This window comes from Zosterops lateralis (genome assembly GCF_965231275.1).
Source record: "Zosterops lateralis genome assembly, chromosome: 2".
Classification (NCBI taxonomy): domain Eukaryota; kingdom Metazoa; phylum Chordata; class Aves; order Passeriformes; family Zosteropidae; genus Zosterops; species Zosterops lateralis.
This window is the reverse complement of record NC_139763.1, coordinates 609,389-626,676: the sequence shown is the minus strand read 5'-3', so window position 1 is coordinate 626,676 and position 17,288 is coordinate 609,389. Positions and strand designations below refer to the sequence as shown.

General features: G+C 56.5%; 1 protein-coding gene across 4 annotated transcripts in view; it reads right to left on the bottom strand.

The window, feature by feature from the left end:
* Positions 1-17,288, bottom strand: part of STIM1 (stromal interaction molecule 1) — an 82,923-nt gene that overhangs the window by 11,287 nt on the left and 54,348 nt on the right. For 3 of the 4 annotated variants that reach the window (XM_083882800.1, XM_083882802.1, XM_083882801.1), the window contains exons 7-10: positions 11,617-11,794; positions 6,352-6,519; positions 4,817-4,917; positions 3,680-3,915 (exon numbers count right to left, since the gene is read on the bottom strand). In XM_083882800.1, coding sequence (XP_083738926.1) covers positions 3,680-3,915; positions 4,817-4,917; positions 6,352-6,519; positions 11,617-11,794 — 683 coding nt within the window. Of the gene's footprint in view, positions 1-1,160; positions 1,242-3,679; positions 3,916-4,816; positions 4,918-6,351; positions 6,520-11,616; positions 11,795-17,288 lie in introns of all 4 variants that reach the window. The other variant, XM_083882803.1, reaches the window with a different exon arrangement.

The window sequence follows — 17,288 nt, the reverse complement described above, 5'->3', positions numbered from 1 at the left end:
GAGGAGAGCTCCTTTGGGAATGGAAGAACCAGCAATCCCTGCTCTGGAAACTCCCAGCTGGACACACAGGGCCCCTCAGGCAGAATGACTCAGGACTGGAGGGTCCACAGGGACATATTTCCAGTGGAAGAAGGAATAAGAAGGAATAATTCTGGCAACTTGGCTGTTTCCACAGCCCCAAGGTGAATCCCAGTCTTTCCCACTGCTCCTTGTTCTCTACAGTGCCCATCCCTGAACCTGGAATTTTACACCATCCACCTGCTATTGCAAGAATTTTTTTTTTCTGCTCCAGACCTGCAATTCTCATTTGGGAATCTCATTGTGGAGGGCTCACAGGGAGCCGACTGCAAAGTAACTCACTGGGGTGATGGGTTTCTGATACAGGTTTCTTTTTCCCTTGGGCCACACTTTTTTTTCCTAAGGATTCCCTGTTTTTTTCCTGGTGTTTCAGCCCTCATTTCCCAACTCAGCGCTTCCCACCTTTGTGCTCTCCTTCTCCAAGACTTACCCTGTGAAAAGCCCTGGAGCACAGGCTGGGACTTCACTTCCCAGACCCTCCACTTCCCTCCAGACTCACGTTTTACCAACATTCCCCAAATTACCCCCAAGGAAAAGCCCTCCCTGCACCAGGCTGGCACGTTCCCCTCCTCTGTCCCATGAGAGCCAGGGCTTGGCCATGCTCCCCAAGGGAAGGCTTCCAAAGGATGGCCTGTGTGCCATCCCTGTGCCACTGGGGGGACAGGATTCCCTAAGAGGTGGCACTGCTCAGTTTATTTGGGAATTCTGGCACCAGCAGCACCTGTGGGGAGGGATGGGGCAGCAGGGAAGGAGGTGGGATGGGATAAGGAATGCTGTCACCTCCTCCTGGCCTCACTGGGTCCTTTATCTCCACCTCAGGGGTAAAAATGGAGTGAGTCCAACCCTCCAGATTCCTTAATTGCACCCAGGAGAACGTGGGAGCTGCAGCTGAGATTCTTCTTCATCCCACCAGACTCTTCCCGGGGTTAGTACAGGTGGTGATGGCTCAGTGAGGAGAGACACATTCATTAGTTCCCGTGCCAGAAAGATGGAAAATTGGTGGATGTATTTTAGTTCCAGAAAAAGGCCAGAGGGTAGAATAAAAAAAAAAAAAATGAAAATATAATTGAAGAGAACCAAACCAGGGTATTTCCAGAGGGACTGATCCTCCAAGGACAGCGAGGAGCGGTCGCTGAACCTGCGCCCGAAAAGCCAGGCTGCATCTGGGGGGGCAGCCAGGAGGGAACAGGAAACAGAGAGATGGGATTTACTGGGAGAAGCACCACGGGTCCTCTGCAACACACCTGGGCACCAGAAACTCAGCAATGCTCTCCTGAGACAGGGTTTGTACACAAAGGGGAAAAAATCCTACAGGGAAAGGCTCCCTTGCTTTGGGAACTGGAGTGCCCAGTGCTTGCTATGGGGGGTATCACCTGCAGGGAGGTGGGTGGGCAGGAGGGGGGCAGGGGGTGGGCAGGAGAGGGGCAGGAGAGGGGCAGGAGGGTGGGCAGGAGGGTGGGCAGGGGGTGGGCAGGCTCTCTGCCCACCTCTGGGATGATGGAACTGCAAGTGCTCCCTGGAAATGTCTCACTGGAGACGTCTCAAGTGCAAAGAAGCTGAAATCGGGGCTGAAGGCTCACACCTGGCCCAGCTGAGGGCCTCAGGTGTCACCTGGGACTGTCCCAAACCTCCCTGCCATCAGTGCCCAGCTGGGGCTGTGCCAGGGCTCTGTCAGAGATGTCCAGCTCCATTCTGATGGTGACTGGTAATGACAAAGAGCAGGAGGTCTCCTTTCCCTGAAGCTTTAATGTCCCCAAGCACACCTGATCCCACAAACTGTGGGATCCAACCCCAGAGCCCTGGGAACATGCAGGTTCCTCTGCTCCTCCTGCACTACCCAAAGCCTCCAGGCTCTGCCTCCCCCTGGCCCTGCCCTGAGCCCCCTCAGACCTGTCCCTGTCCCTGTCCCTCCCCAGCAGCACTGGGGACAAGGGGACGTGGCCCTGCAGACCCTGAGACCCTTCTGCTCGTCCCTCCTGCTCGTCCCTCCTGCTCCCCCCAACAGCCCTGCCTTGGATTAAATCATCCAGAGTGGCCCAGAGCAGCTGTGACTGCCCCTGGATCCCTGGAAGTGTCCAAGGCAAGGGGCTTGGAGCAGCCTGGGACAGTGGAAGGTGTCCCTGCCCACGGCAGGAGCTGGATGAGCTTTAACATCCTTCCAGCCCAATGCACTCTGTGGTTCCATGATCCCATGGAAGTGCCTGGATCAGGGTGCTGTGCCCTCCCAGGTGCTGCTCCTGTGCCCCCAGGCCCCTGTCACTGCTCTGCAGCTCTCTCAGCCTCTCGTGCAACACCCAATGGGAAACCATTTGGGAAATGCCCTTTTGGGAGAAGCAAGGCAGGATCTGGGCCAGCCGAAGGCAGGAAGAGCAGCCAGGGCTGACTCCCACTGCTGCAGAGGAGGGGACATTGTCACCCAGCCCAGGAGCTCAGCACCTGGGGGGTCACAGGCACAGGGAGATCCACACTCAGCCCTCCCTCTGTGGGATCTGGGCTTGGCAGGGCAGGGACAGCCACCCTGGGAGCTGATTCTCTTTGTCACTGACAGGGAGGGATCCCCAAGCCCTGCACAGAGCTGGGGATCCAGGCTCTGCTCCAGGGAATGTTTAACAGGATCCTAGGCTGGCAGACTGCTGCTCCCACCGGGAATGGTGCAGGATGCAGGTCCTGCTGGGCCTCGGGAGGGGGCAGCTTTGAGTCCTTTAAATGCCAAAAAAGTGTTCAGGTCAAGGAAATTGGGGATAATCCCTTTTCCTGTCTCACTGCCATGTCTACCCATGCCTTTGGTGGGGTTTTTTGGTAAATGTTTAAATCACTGAGCTGACCAGAACAGCACAGATAGAATGAAATGATAATTAACAGTTTCTAAATTACCAGTTCTGCTGGAATTAACAGGCTCCAAACAACCCCAGCAGTGGGGCCTGGCCTGTTTAGGGATGCTCCTGACCCTGATGGACCAACTGTGGTCTTTGGGCATGGAAACCCCAACTTGGACCAATGAATCCCTCCTGCTGCAGGTGAACTACAGATCCAGGTCTGCTCTGTGTCACAGCCACCAACCCCAGCAGCCACAGCCCCATTCCCAGGGAGCCCCACAGCCCCTGCTCCCAGGGAGCTGCCAGGATCCCCATTCCCAGGGAGCCTTCAGAGCCCCCATTCCCAGGGAGCTCCCAGAATAATCTCCATTCCCAGGGAGCTCCCAGAATCTCCATTCCCAGGGAGCCTCCAGAGCTCCATTCTGAGGGATCCCCCATTCCCAGGGAGCTCCTATTCTCAGGGATCCCCTATTCCCAGGGAGCCCTCATTCCTAGGATCTCCCATTCCCAAGGAGCTCTCACAGCCTCCATTCCCAGGGAGCTCCCAGAATCTCCCTTCCCAGGGAGCCTCCAGAGCCCCATTCCCAGGGATCCCCCATTTGCAGGGAGCTCCCACAGACCCATTCCCAGGGCTCCCCCATTCCCAGGACTCCCCCATTTCCAGAGGGGATCCCCCATTCCTGGGCTCCCCCCATTCCCAGGGGGGATCTCCCATTCCCAGGGATCCCCCATTCCCAGGGGGGCTCCCCCATCCCCAGGCTCCCCCATCCCCATTGCTGACATACACTGGATGGACATGGGGGACACCAGCTCCTCGTCCAGGTCGTCCACGTCGTCGGTCATGATGAAGTGCGAGGGGTTGGGCCGGGGGGTGCCCATCCAGCCGGGGTCGATGTTGAGGGCCGAGGCCAGCGAGTGCAGCCCGGGGTTGTTGACGATCTGGAAGCCGCAGAGCAGCTCGATCTGCTGCCAGCGGTGCAGCCGCTCCCGCAGCGCCGCCGTCACCTCGCTCAGGGCTTGTCTGGGGACAGGGACACACGGGGACAGTCAGGGGAAACACCCCTGAAATCTAAATCCATTGCAATGGGGTCCCTGGGTACTGCACTGGGGGCTTTCCTGGGTATTTTTTGTGTATCCTGAAATCTGAGACGCTTTTTGTTCCAGTTCCAGGAGTGCAGAAATTTAAAAATTCAGTGGCAGCTGAAGTGTGTGGGGTTAATAACAAGGGGAAATGGCTTCCCAGGGCTGGATGGGATCTGGGGCAGGAATTGTTCCCTGGCAGGGCTGGAGCCCCTCTGGAGCCAGGCTGGGAGAGCTGGGGGGGCTCACCTGGAGAGGAGAAGCTCCAGGGAGAGCTCAGAGCACCTCAAGGGGCTCCAGGAGAGCTGCAGAGGGACTGGGGACAAGGGATGGAGGGACAGGACACAGGGAATGGCTTCAGAGTAGGATGTGATGGGATCTGGGGCAGGAATTGTTCCCTGGCAGGGTGGGCAGGCCCTGGAATAGAATTCCCAGATTTGCTGTGGCTGCCCCTGGATCCCTGGCAGTGCCCAAGGCCAGGTTGGACACTGGGGACAGTGGGAGGTGTCCCTGCCATGGCAGGGGTGGCACTGGGTGGGATTTAAGGTCCCTCCCAACTCAAGCCATCCCATGACAATCCCTTAAGCATCCCGCAGCCTCCTGGAACCTCGTTTTGGCAGGACTTTTAACTGCTCCAAGTAACTGTGATCCCTTGTTTCTCACAGGTAAAATCAGAAGGTTATTGATGAAGAGGATCAAGCCCAACCTCAGGTCACTGAGGACAACAGGAGCTCAGTAAAATGAGCCCCAAAGCCCCTGTGGAGGTGAGGACAGTCCTGCCTGGGCCAGGGCAGGGGTGAAGAGGGAGGCAGGGGTGAGGGAGGTGCTGAGCACACACTCACTTTGCAGTTAAGATTTTATGGTCGACATCGTCCAGAGAGGAACTGTGAGCGACATGGAACGTCCCAAAAAGGGTGTTTCGCTTCTTCTTGATCTTCTCAGCCTGGAATGTCAACAGAGAAGAGTCACAGGAGGAAGACAAGCTGATGTTCCCTCCAGGCCATGGACATCCTGGATGGGCTGAGGCAGGAACAGTCCCTGAGCTGCCTGCACATGTGGGAATGGTGATGTTACTGAGGAATGTTGCTCTCCCTGACACTGGGGTGAGGAATTCACCAGCAGCAAGCAGCAGGTTGGGGATTTCATGCTCCCTTCTCCCCGTTTCCCAAAAATCAGAGGGAACTGATTGAAAAGGCTGAACTTTCAGGGCAGAGTTGCAGTCCCCATCCCTGGAGGGATTTCACAGCCCTGTGGATGTGGCACCTGGGGACACGGGGCAGTGGTGGCCTTGGCACTGCTTGGGGAATAGGTGGACTTGAAGGTCTCCAACCCAAACCATTCCATGATTCCATGAACCAGGTACCTCACACAGTGAAGGGCTCATCTCCCCCATGAATAACCACCAAAAACACCCCAGCAATGCCCAAGGGATGTTGGGCTGGGGAAGATTTTTGGTTTGAGGTTGAACTTGTGTTGTTGTACCAAAAATTAAAGTCTCCTCCCACAGCTCTTCCATTCCCAGCTCCAGTGGCAGCAAGCTGGGGCTCAGGAAAGGCAAGGATGTGGAGGCAAGAACTGACACAGCCAAGGGAAAACTGTTGGAACGCTAAAATGTTCCCAATCAAAGCAGATTAAGGCAGACAGAGTTTTCCCTCCTGCCAGCTCTGTTGGCTCTGTGTGGCCACAGGGATGAGGACGAGTCCCAACAGCTCCCTGGGCTCATCCCTCGGGGCTGGCACACAAAACCCCAGACTGGGAACGCAGCGATGATTCACCGCACGATCTGGGGACTCCACTGCCTGTGCACACTCCTCACCTGGAGCAGGGACTGTGCTGGGAGGTGCAAAGGCTCCTGCTCACCCAGCACCCAGGGCAGCGATCCCTGCTCACATCCCCAGGGCTCCAGGCTCCAACAGTGCCCAGGATGGGACCTGCCCACCCCGAGAGCCCATGGCACTCCTCATCCTCATCCTCATCCCCTCCTCACATCTCGCTTGTGCTGCACTTTTACAAGATGCAAATTTAAGGCATGAAGAGAGAAACTGCCCTTGAGCTGAGGGAAGGCAGGGCTGGATGGGATCTGGGGCAGGAATTGTTCTCTGGCAGGGTGGGCAGGCCCTGGCACAGCTGTGGCTGCCCCTGGATCCCTGGCAGTGCCCAAGGCCAGGTTGGACACTGGGGCTTGGAGCAGCCTGGGATAATCAAAGGTGTCCCTGTCCATGTTGTGAGATGAATTTTAAGGTCCCTCCCAATCCATCCCATTCTGGGATTCCACAATTCCACAAGCCAAAGAAGATGCAGAGGAACCAGCTCTGCAGGCTCCATTCCCCAACCCTCCCGCAGGGACCCAGCACGAGGCCCCTGCTGCAGCTCTCACCCCTTCCTTGGCCACCAGCAGCTGCTTCTCTGCGTTCTGCTTCTTGATGTTGTAGTACTGCACCTCCACCTCGTGGGTCAGCTGCAGCCACTTCTGCAGGGCCTCGGGGGCTGCCCAGCTGCAGTGGGACTCCAGCTCCTTCTCGGCGTTTTTCAGTGCCATCCGCACCTGGGGAGAAGCGCCGGGGACGCCGTGGAGCAGCCGTGGGGACACCCGGCTCAGCCCCCCTCTGCTGCCAGCCCCGCTCCCCGGGCGCCAGGAAAAACTTCCCAGCCTGCTCCATCTGAGTCCTGGCAGCAGGAAAAGTCCTCTCTGGAGGAGCACTGGCCTCCTGGGGACAGCAGGAGAGGAGCCACCCACACGCCAGGCTGCTGCTCCAAGCACCAGAACCTCCCACAGATGATTCCTGCCACCCTACAACTGAACTCCTTCCTCAGAAATTCCCTCAGAAATTCCCATGCTGTGTTCCCTCTCAACCCCTCCACATCAGCTCCTCTGTCATGAGCCACAGGAAAACCCTCTGGAGCCAATGGCACTGTGCATGAGGCTGTTAAAAGGGAATTAGGCTGGCAGAGAGAATGCTCTGGGGGTTTTCTGCAGCCTCCAGAAACCTCTGCAGAGCTTCCTGCCTGTCTGTAAATCCCCCAGATCCTCCTGCGGGGGCAGAAGCCCTGACAAGATCCTGCAGGCAATCCCTGTCTCAGCACAGCTCCCAGCCAAGCCCAGGGAGCTCGTCAGGAGACAACTTCCACACTGGAGAAAGTGAGAAAAATATTTAGACACAAAACATGTGCTGCTGGTCAGGAAAAGAAACAGCCTGGCTGCATCAGCCATTCCTGGGGTCTCTCCTTCCAGCCCAGCCCAGGCTCCTGCACACCCTGACATCCCCCAGAGATGCAGGATTGGAAGGGAGTGGGTGAGAAGCCAGCTGAGGACACTCAGGGCTCACAGAAAAGCCTTTAGTGGTGGAGACCATCAAGAATGAACTCGTCTCTTGCAGTGCCCACCCAGTGAGAGGCTCTCCCAGCCCTGGAGCCTGACCAGCCCTGCAGGGAGGGAGGGTGTCCCACGCTGGAGCAGTGGAAGGACAGCACACACACACTGCAGGGCTGGGGCACTGTGCCACCACGGCACCCCAAAGCTCGGGGGGTGCTGTGGCTTCACGCTGCACAACAGCTTTGCCTCTCACCCAAAGCAGCTCCCAGAGCTTTCCCTGCTCCTGCAGCTCCCAGCCCACGGGCACAGCCCTTTCCCTCAGGGCGGTGGGCGGATGCAGAGGAGCGTTTTTGTGAAGGATTGCTCACTCTTGGAGCTTTTCCCTCAGTGTGTTCTTTAGCTCGGTCACGTCTCACCGAGCCCAGCCCAGGGAGGGTTTTAGGGAGCCAAGAGCCCCAGGGTACAGGCAGATACTCTGAAATTCTGTATTTTATCCACCCATCCATCCATCCATCCATCCACCCATCCATCCATCCATCCATCCACCCATCCAGGAGCAGCCCTGAGGCACCACACACAAGAGGTTAAACATTTCTACCACTCGTGTGTGATTTAGGGTTGTTCAGTATAAAATTGCCCAAATCAGTCCTAGAGTGCCAAATTCAGTCCCAGAGCCCAGTTTTTTCCTGGCTTTTCCTGTCAGACAGCAGCAGTGTCAGGTGCTGCTCCCACCTCAGCAGAGCTCTGACCATCACCCACAGGCACCTGGGATTTGGGAATATGGAGAAAACATGGGTAGGAAATCTGTCATTGGTGGTTTGGGGTAGAGGAGTGCTCGTAACACCCACAGGAACAATGTTTTTAGGGAATGGTGGGAAAGGGAAGTGCTGTGGAACAGGCAAGGACCAGTGGATAAAATGAGTGTCCATGACCCAAACCCTGGTGGTTCTGTGGGGAATCCGTGCAAACAGGAGTTATTTTGTGTGTCTCCACTCCCCTGGGGGAGATCTTTGAGATCTCATTTGGATCACTAAGTGCAACAATTTATAAGGAAATTTATAAAGAAGTTACACTCTGCCCTGGTGAGATCCCCCAGTGTGCTGCCTCCAACCCTGAGATCCAACAGCAGGAGGAGCTGGAGCTGCTGGAGAGAGCCCAGAGGAGCCACAGGGCTGGAGCCAGGCTGGGAGAGCTGGGGGTGCTCCCCTGGAGAGGAGAAGCTCCAGGGAGAGCTCAGAGCACCTAAAGGGGCTCCAGGAGAGCTGCAGAGGGACTGGGGACAAGGGATGGAGGGACAGGACACAGGGAATGGCTTCCCACTGCCGGAGGGCAGGGCTGGATGGGATCTGGGGCAGGAATTGTTCCCTGGCAGGGTGGGCAGGCCCTGGCACAGGGTGCCCAGAGCAGCTGTGGCTGCCCCTGGATCCCTGGCAGTGCCCAAGGCCAGGCTGGACACTGGGGACAGTGGGAGGTGTCCCTGCCATGGCAGGGGTGGGATGAGATGAGATTTAAGGTCTCTCCAACCCAAACCAGTCTGGGATTCTATTCCACAATTCCCTCAGTGTTCTCTGGGTCCGTGGTCTGTGGAGGGTGACCCAGTGAGGAGAGAGGGATGGATGAAGATCCTGGGAACAGGACACTTCTTCATCCCAGACACTCAACTCCAGCAGGACCATCCAAGTGTGGCTTTGGTGACAAGAACCAACCGGTGCAGAAGGAGGTCTGGGTTAATATTCCCTGGCAGCAGGGAACATGTTGACCTGGGAGGAGCTGTGGGGTCAGAGGGGGTGCCTGTTAATGTCACGGGTGTCCCCGAGGCGCTGGCACGGTGCTGGGGTTACACTCACACGGTGCTCAGGGGGGACACTCCAGTACTCACCTCCTGCTGGACTGAGGAACCACAGAGTCACGTCAGCGCCGGCTCCCCGCGCTCCTTACGGATGGGAATGCAGGGGGGAAGTGGAAGGGGTGAGAGCTGGGCTTTCCCAGGGCTGGGAGCTGGCCAGGGGTGAGTGTTGGGACACCTGAGGCCACCTAGCCACACCTGGTGCCCAGAGCACACTGCCCCAGGGTCTGTGCCAGGATGGACACCCCGGGGAAAGGTGGCCCCATGATATATCCCCTCTCCTGCCCTCCTCCTGGGGGCTTTTAACTAGCTCAGTTATTAGGAGGATTTGGAGAGAATTATACCAAGGACGAGGTGAGATATCTCAGAAGAGGCCCTTTCCCCAGGACATTTGTCCCAGGTGTTTATTCCTCGACTTTCCAGGGGGGAAAGAGAGCGAGCAAAGGAAGGGGAGACAATTTACGGCCTCCCAGCTCAGAGGAGAGACCACAGCCAGTGGGGTCAGAGAAGGAAGTAAGGGTCACTCTAAGTGGTCAGGGAGTCCAGGGGGTCAGGAGGGAGAAACCATTTCCCCAGAGAATTACAACAGCCCCAGGAGGGAGGCTGGATAAACAGGCACTGTGGGTCTGGGGGCTGCTGCTGCCCCAGGCAGGAAGGGAATTTGCTGTTTGCACCCCTGCACTGCCCCAGGGATCCCAGGATTTACCAGGGGAAGCCCTGGATTTCTGCCTTGTTTTCTTCCCCGTCCTCCATGGCAGCAAAAAAGACTGGACAGAACTGGGAGGATCCACACAAGCCCTTGGAATATCTGAGGAACCCCCCTGGCCCATGCAGGTCTGGCTCCCAGTTTCAGTTTAAACTGATCTGTAACTTAGAGCCAGGTGAGAATTGTCCCTCAGGTGAGACAGGGAGCAGCCACTGGGATTGTGGGTTTGGACTTTCTTGTAGGTTTGGGGCAGTAAAGGTTGGATATTGGGAAAATTCCCTTATGGGAAGGGTTGTCCAGCCCTGGCACAGGCTGCCCAGGACAATGCTGGAGTCACATCCATGGAGGGATTTAACAGGATGTGGCAACTGGGGACATGGTCAGTGGTGGCCTTGGCAGTGCTGGGGAATGGCTGGACTTGGTGGTCTCAGAGGGCTCCCCCAACCCAAGCCTTACAAACCCTTCTGCTCATGGCAAAACATGGAAAGCAGAACTTAACTCATTCCAAATCTGACCTAAAACCATGAACACACATAAAGAAAGACTGTATGGACTGGGGAGGGAGTCAGGAATCCCAGAGGGTCAGCTCCAGGGCAAGTCCAACCCCTGCTCCTGCTGGGATGTCACAAGGTGCCACCACCTGCCCTGTCCAGCACCATGGCAGTGACTGGGACGTGTAATGGACACTGTGGAAAAGAGACCTGGGGCTTTTCCTCCACAAACAGGAGTGGGAAAGTGAAGACAGAAAAGCAGCAAGATCACTGGATTCAGGGGCTGTGGAGAGCTGGTGTCCCTCAGTAGCCAGGACTGGCACTGGGAAATGTCTTTGTTGGTGACAGGGACACTGGGATCCAGGGCACCCCACACTCTGCAGGGACACAGGGCTGGGGGCTGGGGGCACACACTGCAGGGAAGGGATGGGGCAGCCAGAGGCACCTGGACAGGCTGCAGAGCTGGGACTGTGCCAGCCCCATGGAGCTGAGCCAGGAGCACGGGCAAGGCCCTGCCCTGTGTGGGGACAACCCCAGCACAAACACAGCCTGGGGAGAAGGAGCTGGGGATTGGTGGGAGAAGCTCCACAGGCCCTGGCCATGAGCACTGGGACCTGAAATCCCTGTGTCCTGGGCTGATCCCACAGTGGGGGCAGCAGGGAAGGGATGGGGATTGTGCCCCTCTGCCCTGCTCAGGTGAGACCCCACCTGCAGAGCTGCCCCAGCCCCGGGGCCCAGCACAGGGAGGAGCTGGAGCTGCTGGAGAGAGCCCAGAGGAGCCACTGGGGTGCTCTGAGGGCTGGAGCCCCTCTGGAGCCAGGCTGGGGGAGCTGGGGGTGCTCACCTGGAGAGGAGAAGCTCCAGGGAGAGCTCAGAGCACCTAAAGGGGCTCCAGGAGAGCTGCAGAGGGACTGGGGACAAGGGATGGAGGGACAGGACACAGGGAATGGCTTCAGAGTAGGATTTGATGGGATCTTGGGCAGGAATTGTTCCCTGGCAGGGTGGGCAGGCCCTGGAATAGAATTCCCAGATTTGCTGTGGCTGCCCCTGGATCCCTGGCAGTGCCCAAGGTCAGGCTGGACATTGGGGACAGTGGGAGGTGTCTCTGCCATGGCTGGGGTGGGACTGGAAGGGATTTAAGGTCTCCCAATGCAGACATTGTGTATTTCCATGATTTCCCAGAGGGATGAAGCAGCACTGCCCTCAATGTTGTAGCAATTTTTTCCCATTTTTCCCAACACAATGCCACGTCTCTGTGCAGGTGCATCCCCCAGGTGAGCCCTCACCTGCTCCAGCTCCTGCTCGGCGTATTTCTGCCGGCTGAGCTCGTTCTCGGTGCCCTCGCGCAGCTCCCGCAGCCGGTGTGCCTCCTGCTTGGCAATGCTGATCTCGTCCTGCAGCTTCTTCTCCAGGTGCACCTTCTCCACCTCCACGGAGCGATGCTCCTCCTGCGCCTTCTGCAGCCTGGAACACACAGAGAGGCAGAGCCGGGGCTGGGCTGGGTCTGTGGACACTGCAGGGGCCAGGGCTGCCCACCACACCACACCACACCACACCCAGCCCTGCTCTGCTCTGCTCTGCCCGTGGGGATGGCAGGGACAAAGTGCGCCATGGCTGGGAAGAAAATAAATTGTCAACTGCTTAGTCTCAGCTTTATTTGTTTATCAAATACTCAGGATGCATTTTCTTAATTTTTCAAAGCACGTCTGGATTTTCTCTAGTCTCAAATTATGCTAAATTTTCACTATTTTCACCAAAGTGAAGATTTTGATAAAACAAAGCACGGGAAGATCTGCCAGAGCACATCGGACCACCCAGACAGGATGGCTCCGTGTTCCTCCTGCAAAATCCTGCAAATCCAGACACGTCTTTATCTTGCCTGGACGTTCTTATTCTTCCTCATGACAGAACTGAATCAGTAGGAATATACGGCAACAACTCAGAAATGGTGGCAGCAATGAAAGCCTGGATCTCCGTGGATCAGTGGGGTCTTCCCTGAGGAGCTGGCCTGAGCTGAGGATCCCAGCAAGGCTGTGAGGTTGGCAGGTGTCCTGGGCTGTGGTGTAGGATGTGCACACAGTATTTATCCCATCCCCATCCCCATGAGCTGCTGGAACCAGGTGGGGCAGTGTTTTCCCAGGCCCCTCCTTTGGGCTCTTCTGCTCATGGCCCATCAATGCCTTGCCCAGGACTCACAGGGAACTCCCTCCAGGAGCTCTCTCTGTTTAATGGGCCATCAAGGAGCCACTGCACGACTCCTCATCCCATTGGGAGATGCTCCCAATGCCCAGGGGGAGGAGCCAAGCATTCCCACCTGGAGAGAATCTGGGATTTGGGACAGGACAAGCAGCCCTGAGCCACTGGATTCCCAGAGGAGCAGAGCTCCCAGACCTTTCTGTGGGATCACTGCTTCAGGAAGAGCCCCTCACCTGGACTGCTCCCCCCACCCTGCTCAGGGTGTGTTCTGACTCTGGCAGTGCTCCTTTGTGTTATTGCATTGATTTTATTTTATTTTTACCTTTTTACCTTTTTTTCTTATTAAATTATATCTCTGACTTGGAGCGTCTCACTCATTTTGCTTTCAAACCACAACAGCAGGGCAGGAGCTGGGCAGTGACTCTCAGAGAGGATCTCAGTGTCACCTGCCCCAGGGGACACTGCACCCCCCTGGAGCTGTCACAGGGGGAATTCAACAGACATCAAAAGTTGTCTCAAGGAGAAGACACCATGGGCCAAGAGAATTACAGAGAGGAATTCAACAGAGACACGGAGCTGTCCCAAAGTGAAGCCGACGGTGACAAAGAGCTGCTGCAGAACTGAAAACACATTTCTGAACCAGCTGGGACAGGCCCTGCACGGGCTGGCACAGCCCTGGGTCCTGCTGTGCCCCATGTCCACTCACACAGTGACACACTGATGATGTGCCCGCCTGGCCATGGGGGTGAACACGGAATTCGGGGGCACAGTTGAGGGGTGTTCATGGCCGTTTTCAGCGGAGCGGGGCAGGGCCAGCCCGCAAGGCCGGGGCCATCCACAGGCACCTGCACAAGCCGCACAAGCGGCACCCCCAGAGCCTCGTGCGCTTCCACAAGGCCGGGCCCGGCTGCTGCCCCCGGCTCGGGGCACTGCCCCAGGCACCGACTCTCGCAGCTCTCCCCTCGCCTCTGCGGCGCCACGGGCACAGAGCCCGGGCCCGGGGCTCGGGCCCCGCCGCCCCCAGGGCGCTGCCGAGGGCTCCCCGCCCGCCGGGGCCGGGGCCGGGGCCGGGCCATTGCTGAGGGAGCGGCGCCGCCATCGCTGCCGCCCTCAGGGGCTCTGAGGGGAGCGCGGCTCCCGCCGGCCCCGCTCCGCCCGCACACGCGGCACAAACACGGAGCACAAAGACACGCGCCGCTCCACATTGTGTCCCTGCCCTTCCAAATCCCGCACCGGGACAGCGGCCACAAGGGCTGGGCTCGCCTGCGGCACCATCGCCACACGGCCGCCCCAGCGCCAAATGCCCCGTGCACGTCCCGGGGCCGGGGCTGTGCCAGGGGACACGGAACACGCGGGGTTCGGCCTCCTTGGGAGAAAGAAATGAGAGTTTCCGCCTCTTTGGGAGACAAAACGACTTTTGATGGCACTCGGCTGTGGTACATGGAATTCAAACGCCATAACAAATACTAGAAAGGTATAATTAGAAATACATGTGGCTCAAATTTCATGAAGAGGTAGTTAATAGCAGCTTCTCTACTGACAAAAGACTTAATAAATGAAATCCAATACTATTAAATGATCTTTCATCTGCAGTATTGTCACTCCTTGTGCTTGGTTTTTTAAACTTGTTAATTACTTATTTCATCGGCTGTATCTTGCAAACATTGAAGCAAAACTGAGCAACATCAGGGCAAAACCCAGCAGCTGGTCCAAGGCTTCAGAGCGCTCTGGAACTCCCGCAGGACTCACACGCCTCAGACGGGCACAAAAGCACCTCTCCTTTGCCAGGCTGCACGGCAGCACCAAGGAGTCAAAGCAGAGTCCTCCTCATTTCACAGGCTTGCCGTGCAGCATTTATCCACAACCTGCTGCAAGCCCCGGCAGTGAGAAGACCCAGATCAAGTGTGGTTCTGGATAATCTGTTTTCTCTCAAATTCCCCCACTCCTGACACAGCTTTGAAGTGCCAGGCTGTGGGTGGGAGCACACCTGACGTCCCCCAGGCCTCTCCTCTGGGCAGGAGCCCCGCAGGGCAGCTCCACCTTGAACAATTCCTTTTCCCATTGCTGGAGTCTCCTTTGGTGTGGAAAAGCAAGCAAGAAAGGAGAATCCCTGCCTTCCCCTCTCTCAGGGCAGCAGAAGGGCTCAGAATTCCCTCCTGCTGCTCCCACACAGAGGATCCCTGGCCATGGGACTCCCTGCTGTTGGATATTGGGCAAGGGAGGAGGGAGACACTTGGTGGTTCCTCTGGACAGAAGAAATGGGTGAACAGCCAGTCCCAAACACTCCTGTGGGATTTGTCATCCTTCCGTGATTCTGATTTGGTTTTGGAAAGCAGAGGGGAGGAGGAGAGGGCCTAAGAAAGGAACAATCCTTCTGGAGCCCCCAAGAGGAGGGGGCAGCCGGGGGGTGGGTCGGGCTCTGCTCCCAGGGAACAGAGACAGGACAAGGGGAAACGGCCTCAGGCTGTGCCAGGGGAGGCTCTGGCTGGACACCAGGAGCAATTTCCTCATGGAAAGGGTGCTCAGACCTTGGCAAGAGCTGCCCAGGGAGCTTTGGAGTGTGCCCATCCCTGGAGGTGTCCAAAGGACACCTGGAGGTGACACTCAGTGCTCTGGGCTGGGGACAAGGTGGGCACAGCTGGGACTGCCTGGGCTGGGAGGCCTTTTCCAGCCTCAGGGATTCGGGGCTTCTGTGAAAGTGCTCCCGGGGCACTCCCTGGCACAGAGGGGGAAAAGACTTCAGTACCTCCAAGAGACAGGAAATGAATTCTGGAGACTCCTTCCTTGTGCGTTACAAACCTTGTTAGAAAATATATACAAATTCTTCAGTAATAAATCGTTCCGTTCTTCTTTGGTAATTTCTTGGGAATAATATCTTGTAATTACAGTATCTTGTGTCTTCATGTTTTTATATCATAGACTGTAATGTAAATATACAATATGCAATAAACACAAATTATTTGGAATTTTTTTTATTCATTAGATTTTGTCTTCATTTATGGATTCTTAACTATTCCTATACTCCTTCTTCTTACTATTCTTCTTCTTACTATTCTTCTTTTCTTCAATGTATTTTAAAATTCAGATTCTTCTTATTCTTCTTCTTCTATGCATATTTAAATTCAAATTTGTATTCCTACGACTCTTCTACTTCTATATTTTAGAATTCTTACTCCTATTCTTATTCCTCTTCTTCTTCTACTTCTACGTACTTTAAAAATTCTTATTCTTATTACTATTCTATGCATTTTTAAAGAATTGTTCATCTTCTGCTTCTTCATCTTCTTCATCATCTTTTGTCTTCGTCCTTGTCTTCTTCATCCTTGTTGTCATCGTCTTCTTAATCCTCATCTTCATCATCTCCGTCATCCTTGTCTTTGTCATCATCGTCGTCCTCATCGTCATCTCCGTCGTCTTCGTTGTCATCGTTGTCCTCATCGTTGTCATCTCTGTCTTTGTCGTCCTCGTCTCCGTTGTCCTCGTCGTCCTCATCCTCCTCTTTGTCATCTCCATCTCCGTCGTCCTCATCCTCCTCTTCGTCATCTCCATCTCCATCGTCCTCATCCTCCTCTTCGTCATCTCCATCTCCGTCATCCTCATCCTCCTCTTCGTCATCTCCATCTCCGTCGTCCTCATCCTCCTCTTCGTCATCTCCATCTCCGTCGTCCTCATCCTCCTCTTCGTCATCTCCATCTCCGTCGTCCTCATCCTCCTCTTCGTCATCTCCATCTCCATCGTCCTCATCCTCCTCATCCACATCTTCTTTGTTTTATTCATCATCTTCTTCCTCTTCTTCGTTGTCTTTGTCGCCGTCTTCCTCTTCCTGTTTGTGACCCAACTCCCAGCAGTGTTGGCAGCGCCGTGTGAGCCGCGGTCCTGCAGGGAGGGAGGCTCTGGGGGCAATCCCTGCTCTCGGTGCCCTGACTTTCACTCCTCGGGCCGTGGCCTCAGGCAGGAAGAGCAGAACAGCCCCCGCAGCGCCTGCAGCGCCCGCCTGAAGCGGGAGGGAGGTTTCCCGGGGGCAGCCGGCTGCCCGTGGAGGGCCTGGGCTCCCAGCTGGGCAGGCCGGGGGCTGGGGGGGCTGTGCGGGGCAGACAATGGGCTCCCTTCCCGTGTGCCTGTGGCTGCTGCTTCCCTTTCTGCAGCCATCCGCTGCTCCAGGGCATCCTGTGCCTCCTGACGCCACCTCCGTGTCTGCAGCTCCAGCAGAGCCTTTTTCAGGCTCCTACTGGTCACCTTGGGCCTGATGTGCAGCCGACCATGTCTGCTGGCCGGAGTGTTGAACAGCACCGTCAGCTGGCCCGGTGTCCCTCGTGATGACCCCTTCTCCGTGACCACAGAAGATGCTGCCTTTTGGGGCTCCTCCTCCTCAGCAGCTCTGCTCGGGCTGGCAGCTGCCAGCTCGGTGGCCACAGGAGAGGCTCTGGGCAGGGCACGAACTGACGGTGCTCTCACCTCTGTGCCCACATGCCCAGAACAGCTGGGTCCCTCCAGGGGCTCCTCGTCACCCACCAGGCCCAAGGATTTATTGTGGACGTCCTGGACGGCAACTTCCCCTTGGGACACCTTTTGAGCTCTGCGGCGCTTCTTTTTGGAAGTTGTGGCCTTTTCATGTTCGCTGTAGGCACGGGACGGCAAGGCATCCAACAGCTCCTGCCACTGGGTCTCCACCGTGTGCTGGCGCCGTTTCAGTCTGCGTTTCCGTCTGAACAGCCGGCGCAGTCTGATCACTTTCTTCTCTTCCTCCTCCTCCTGAGCCCCA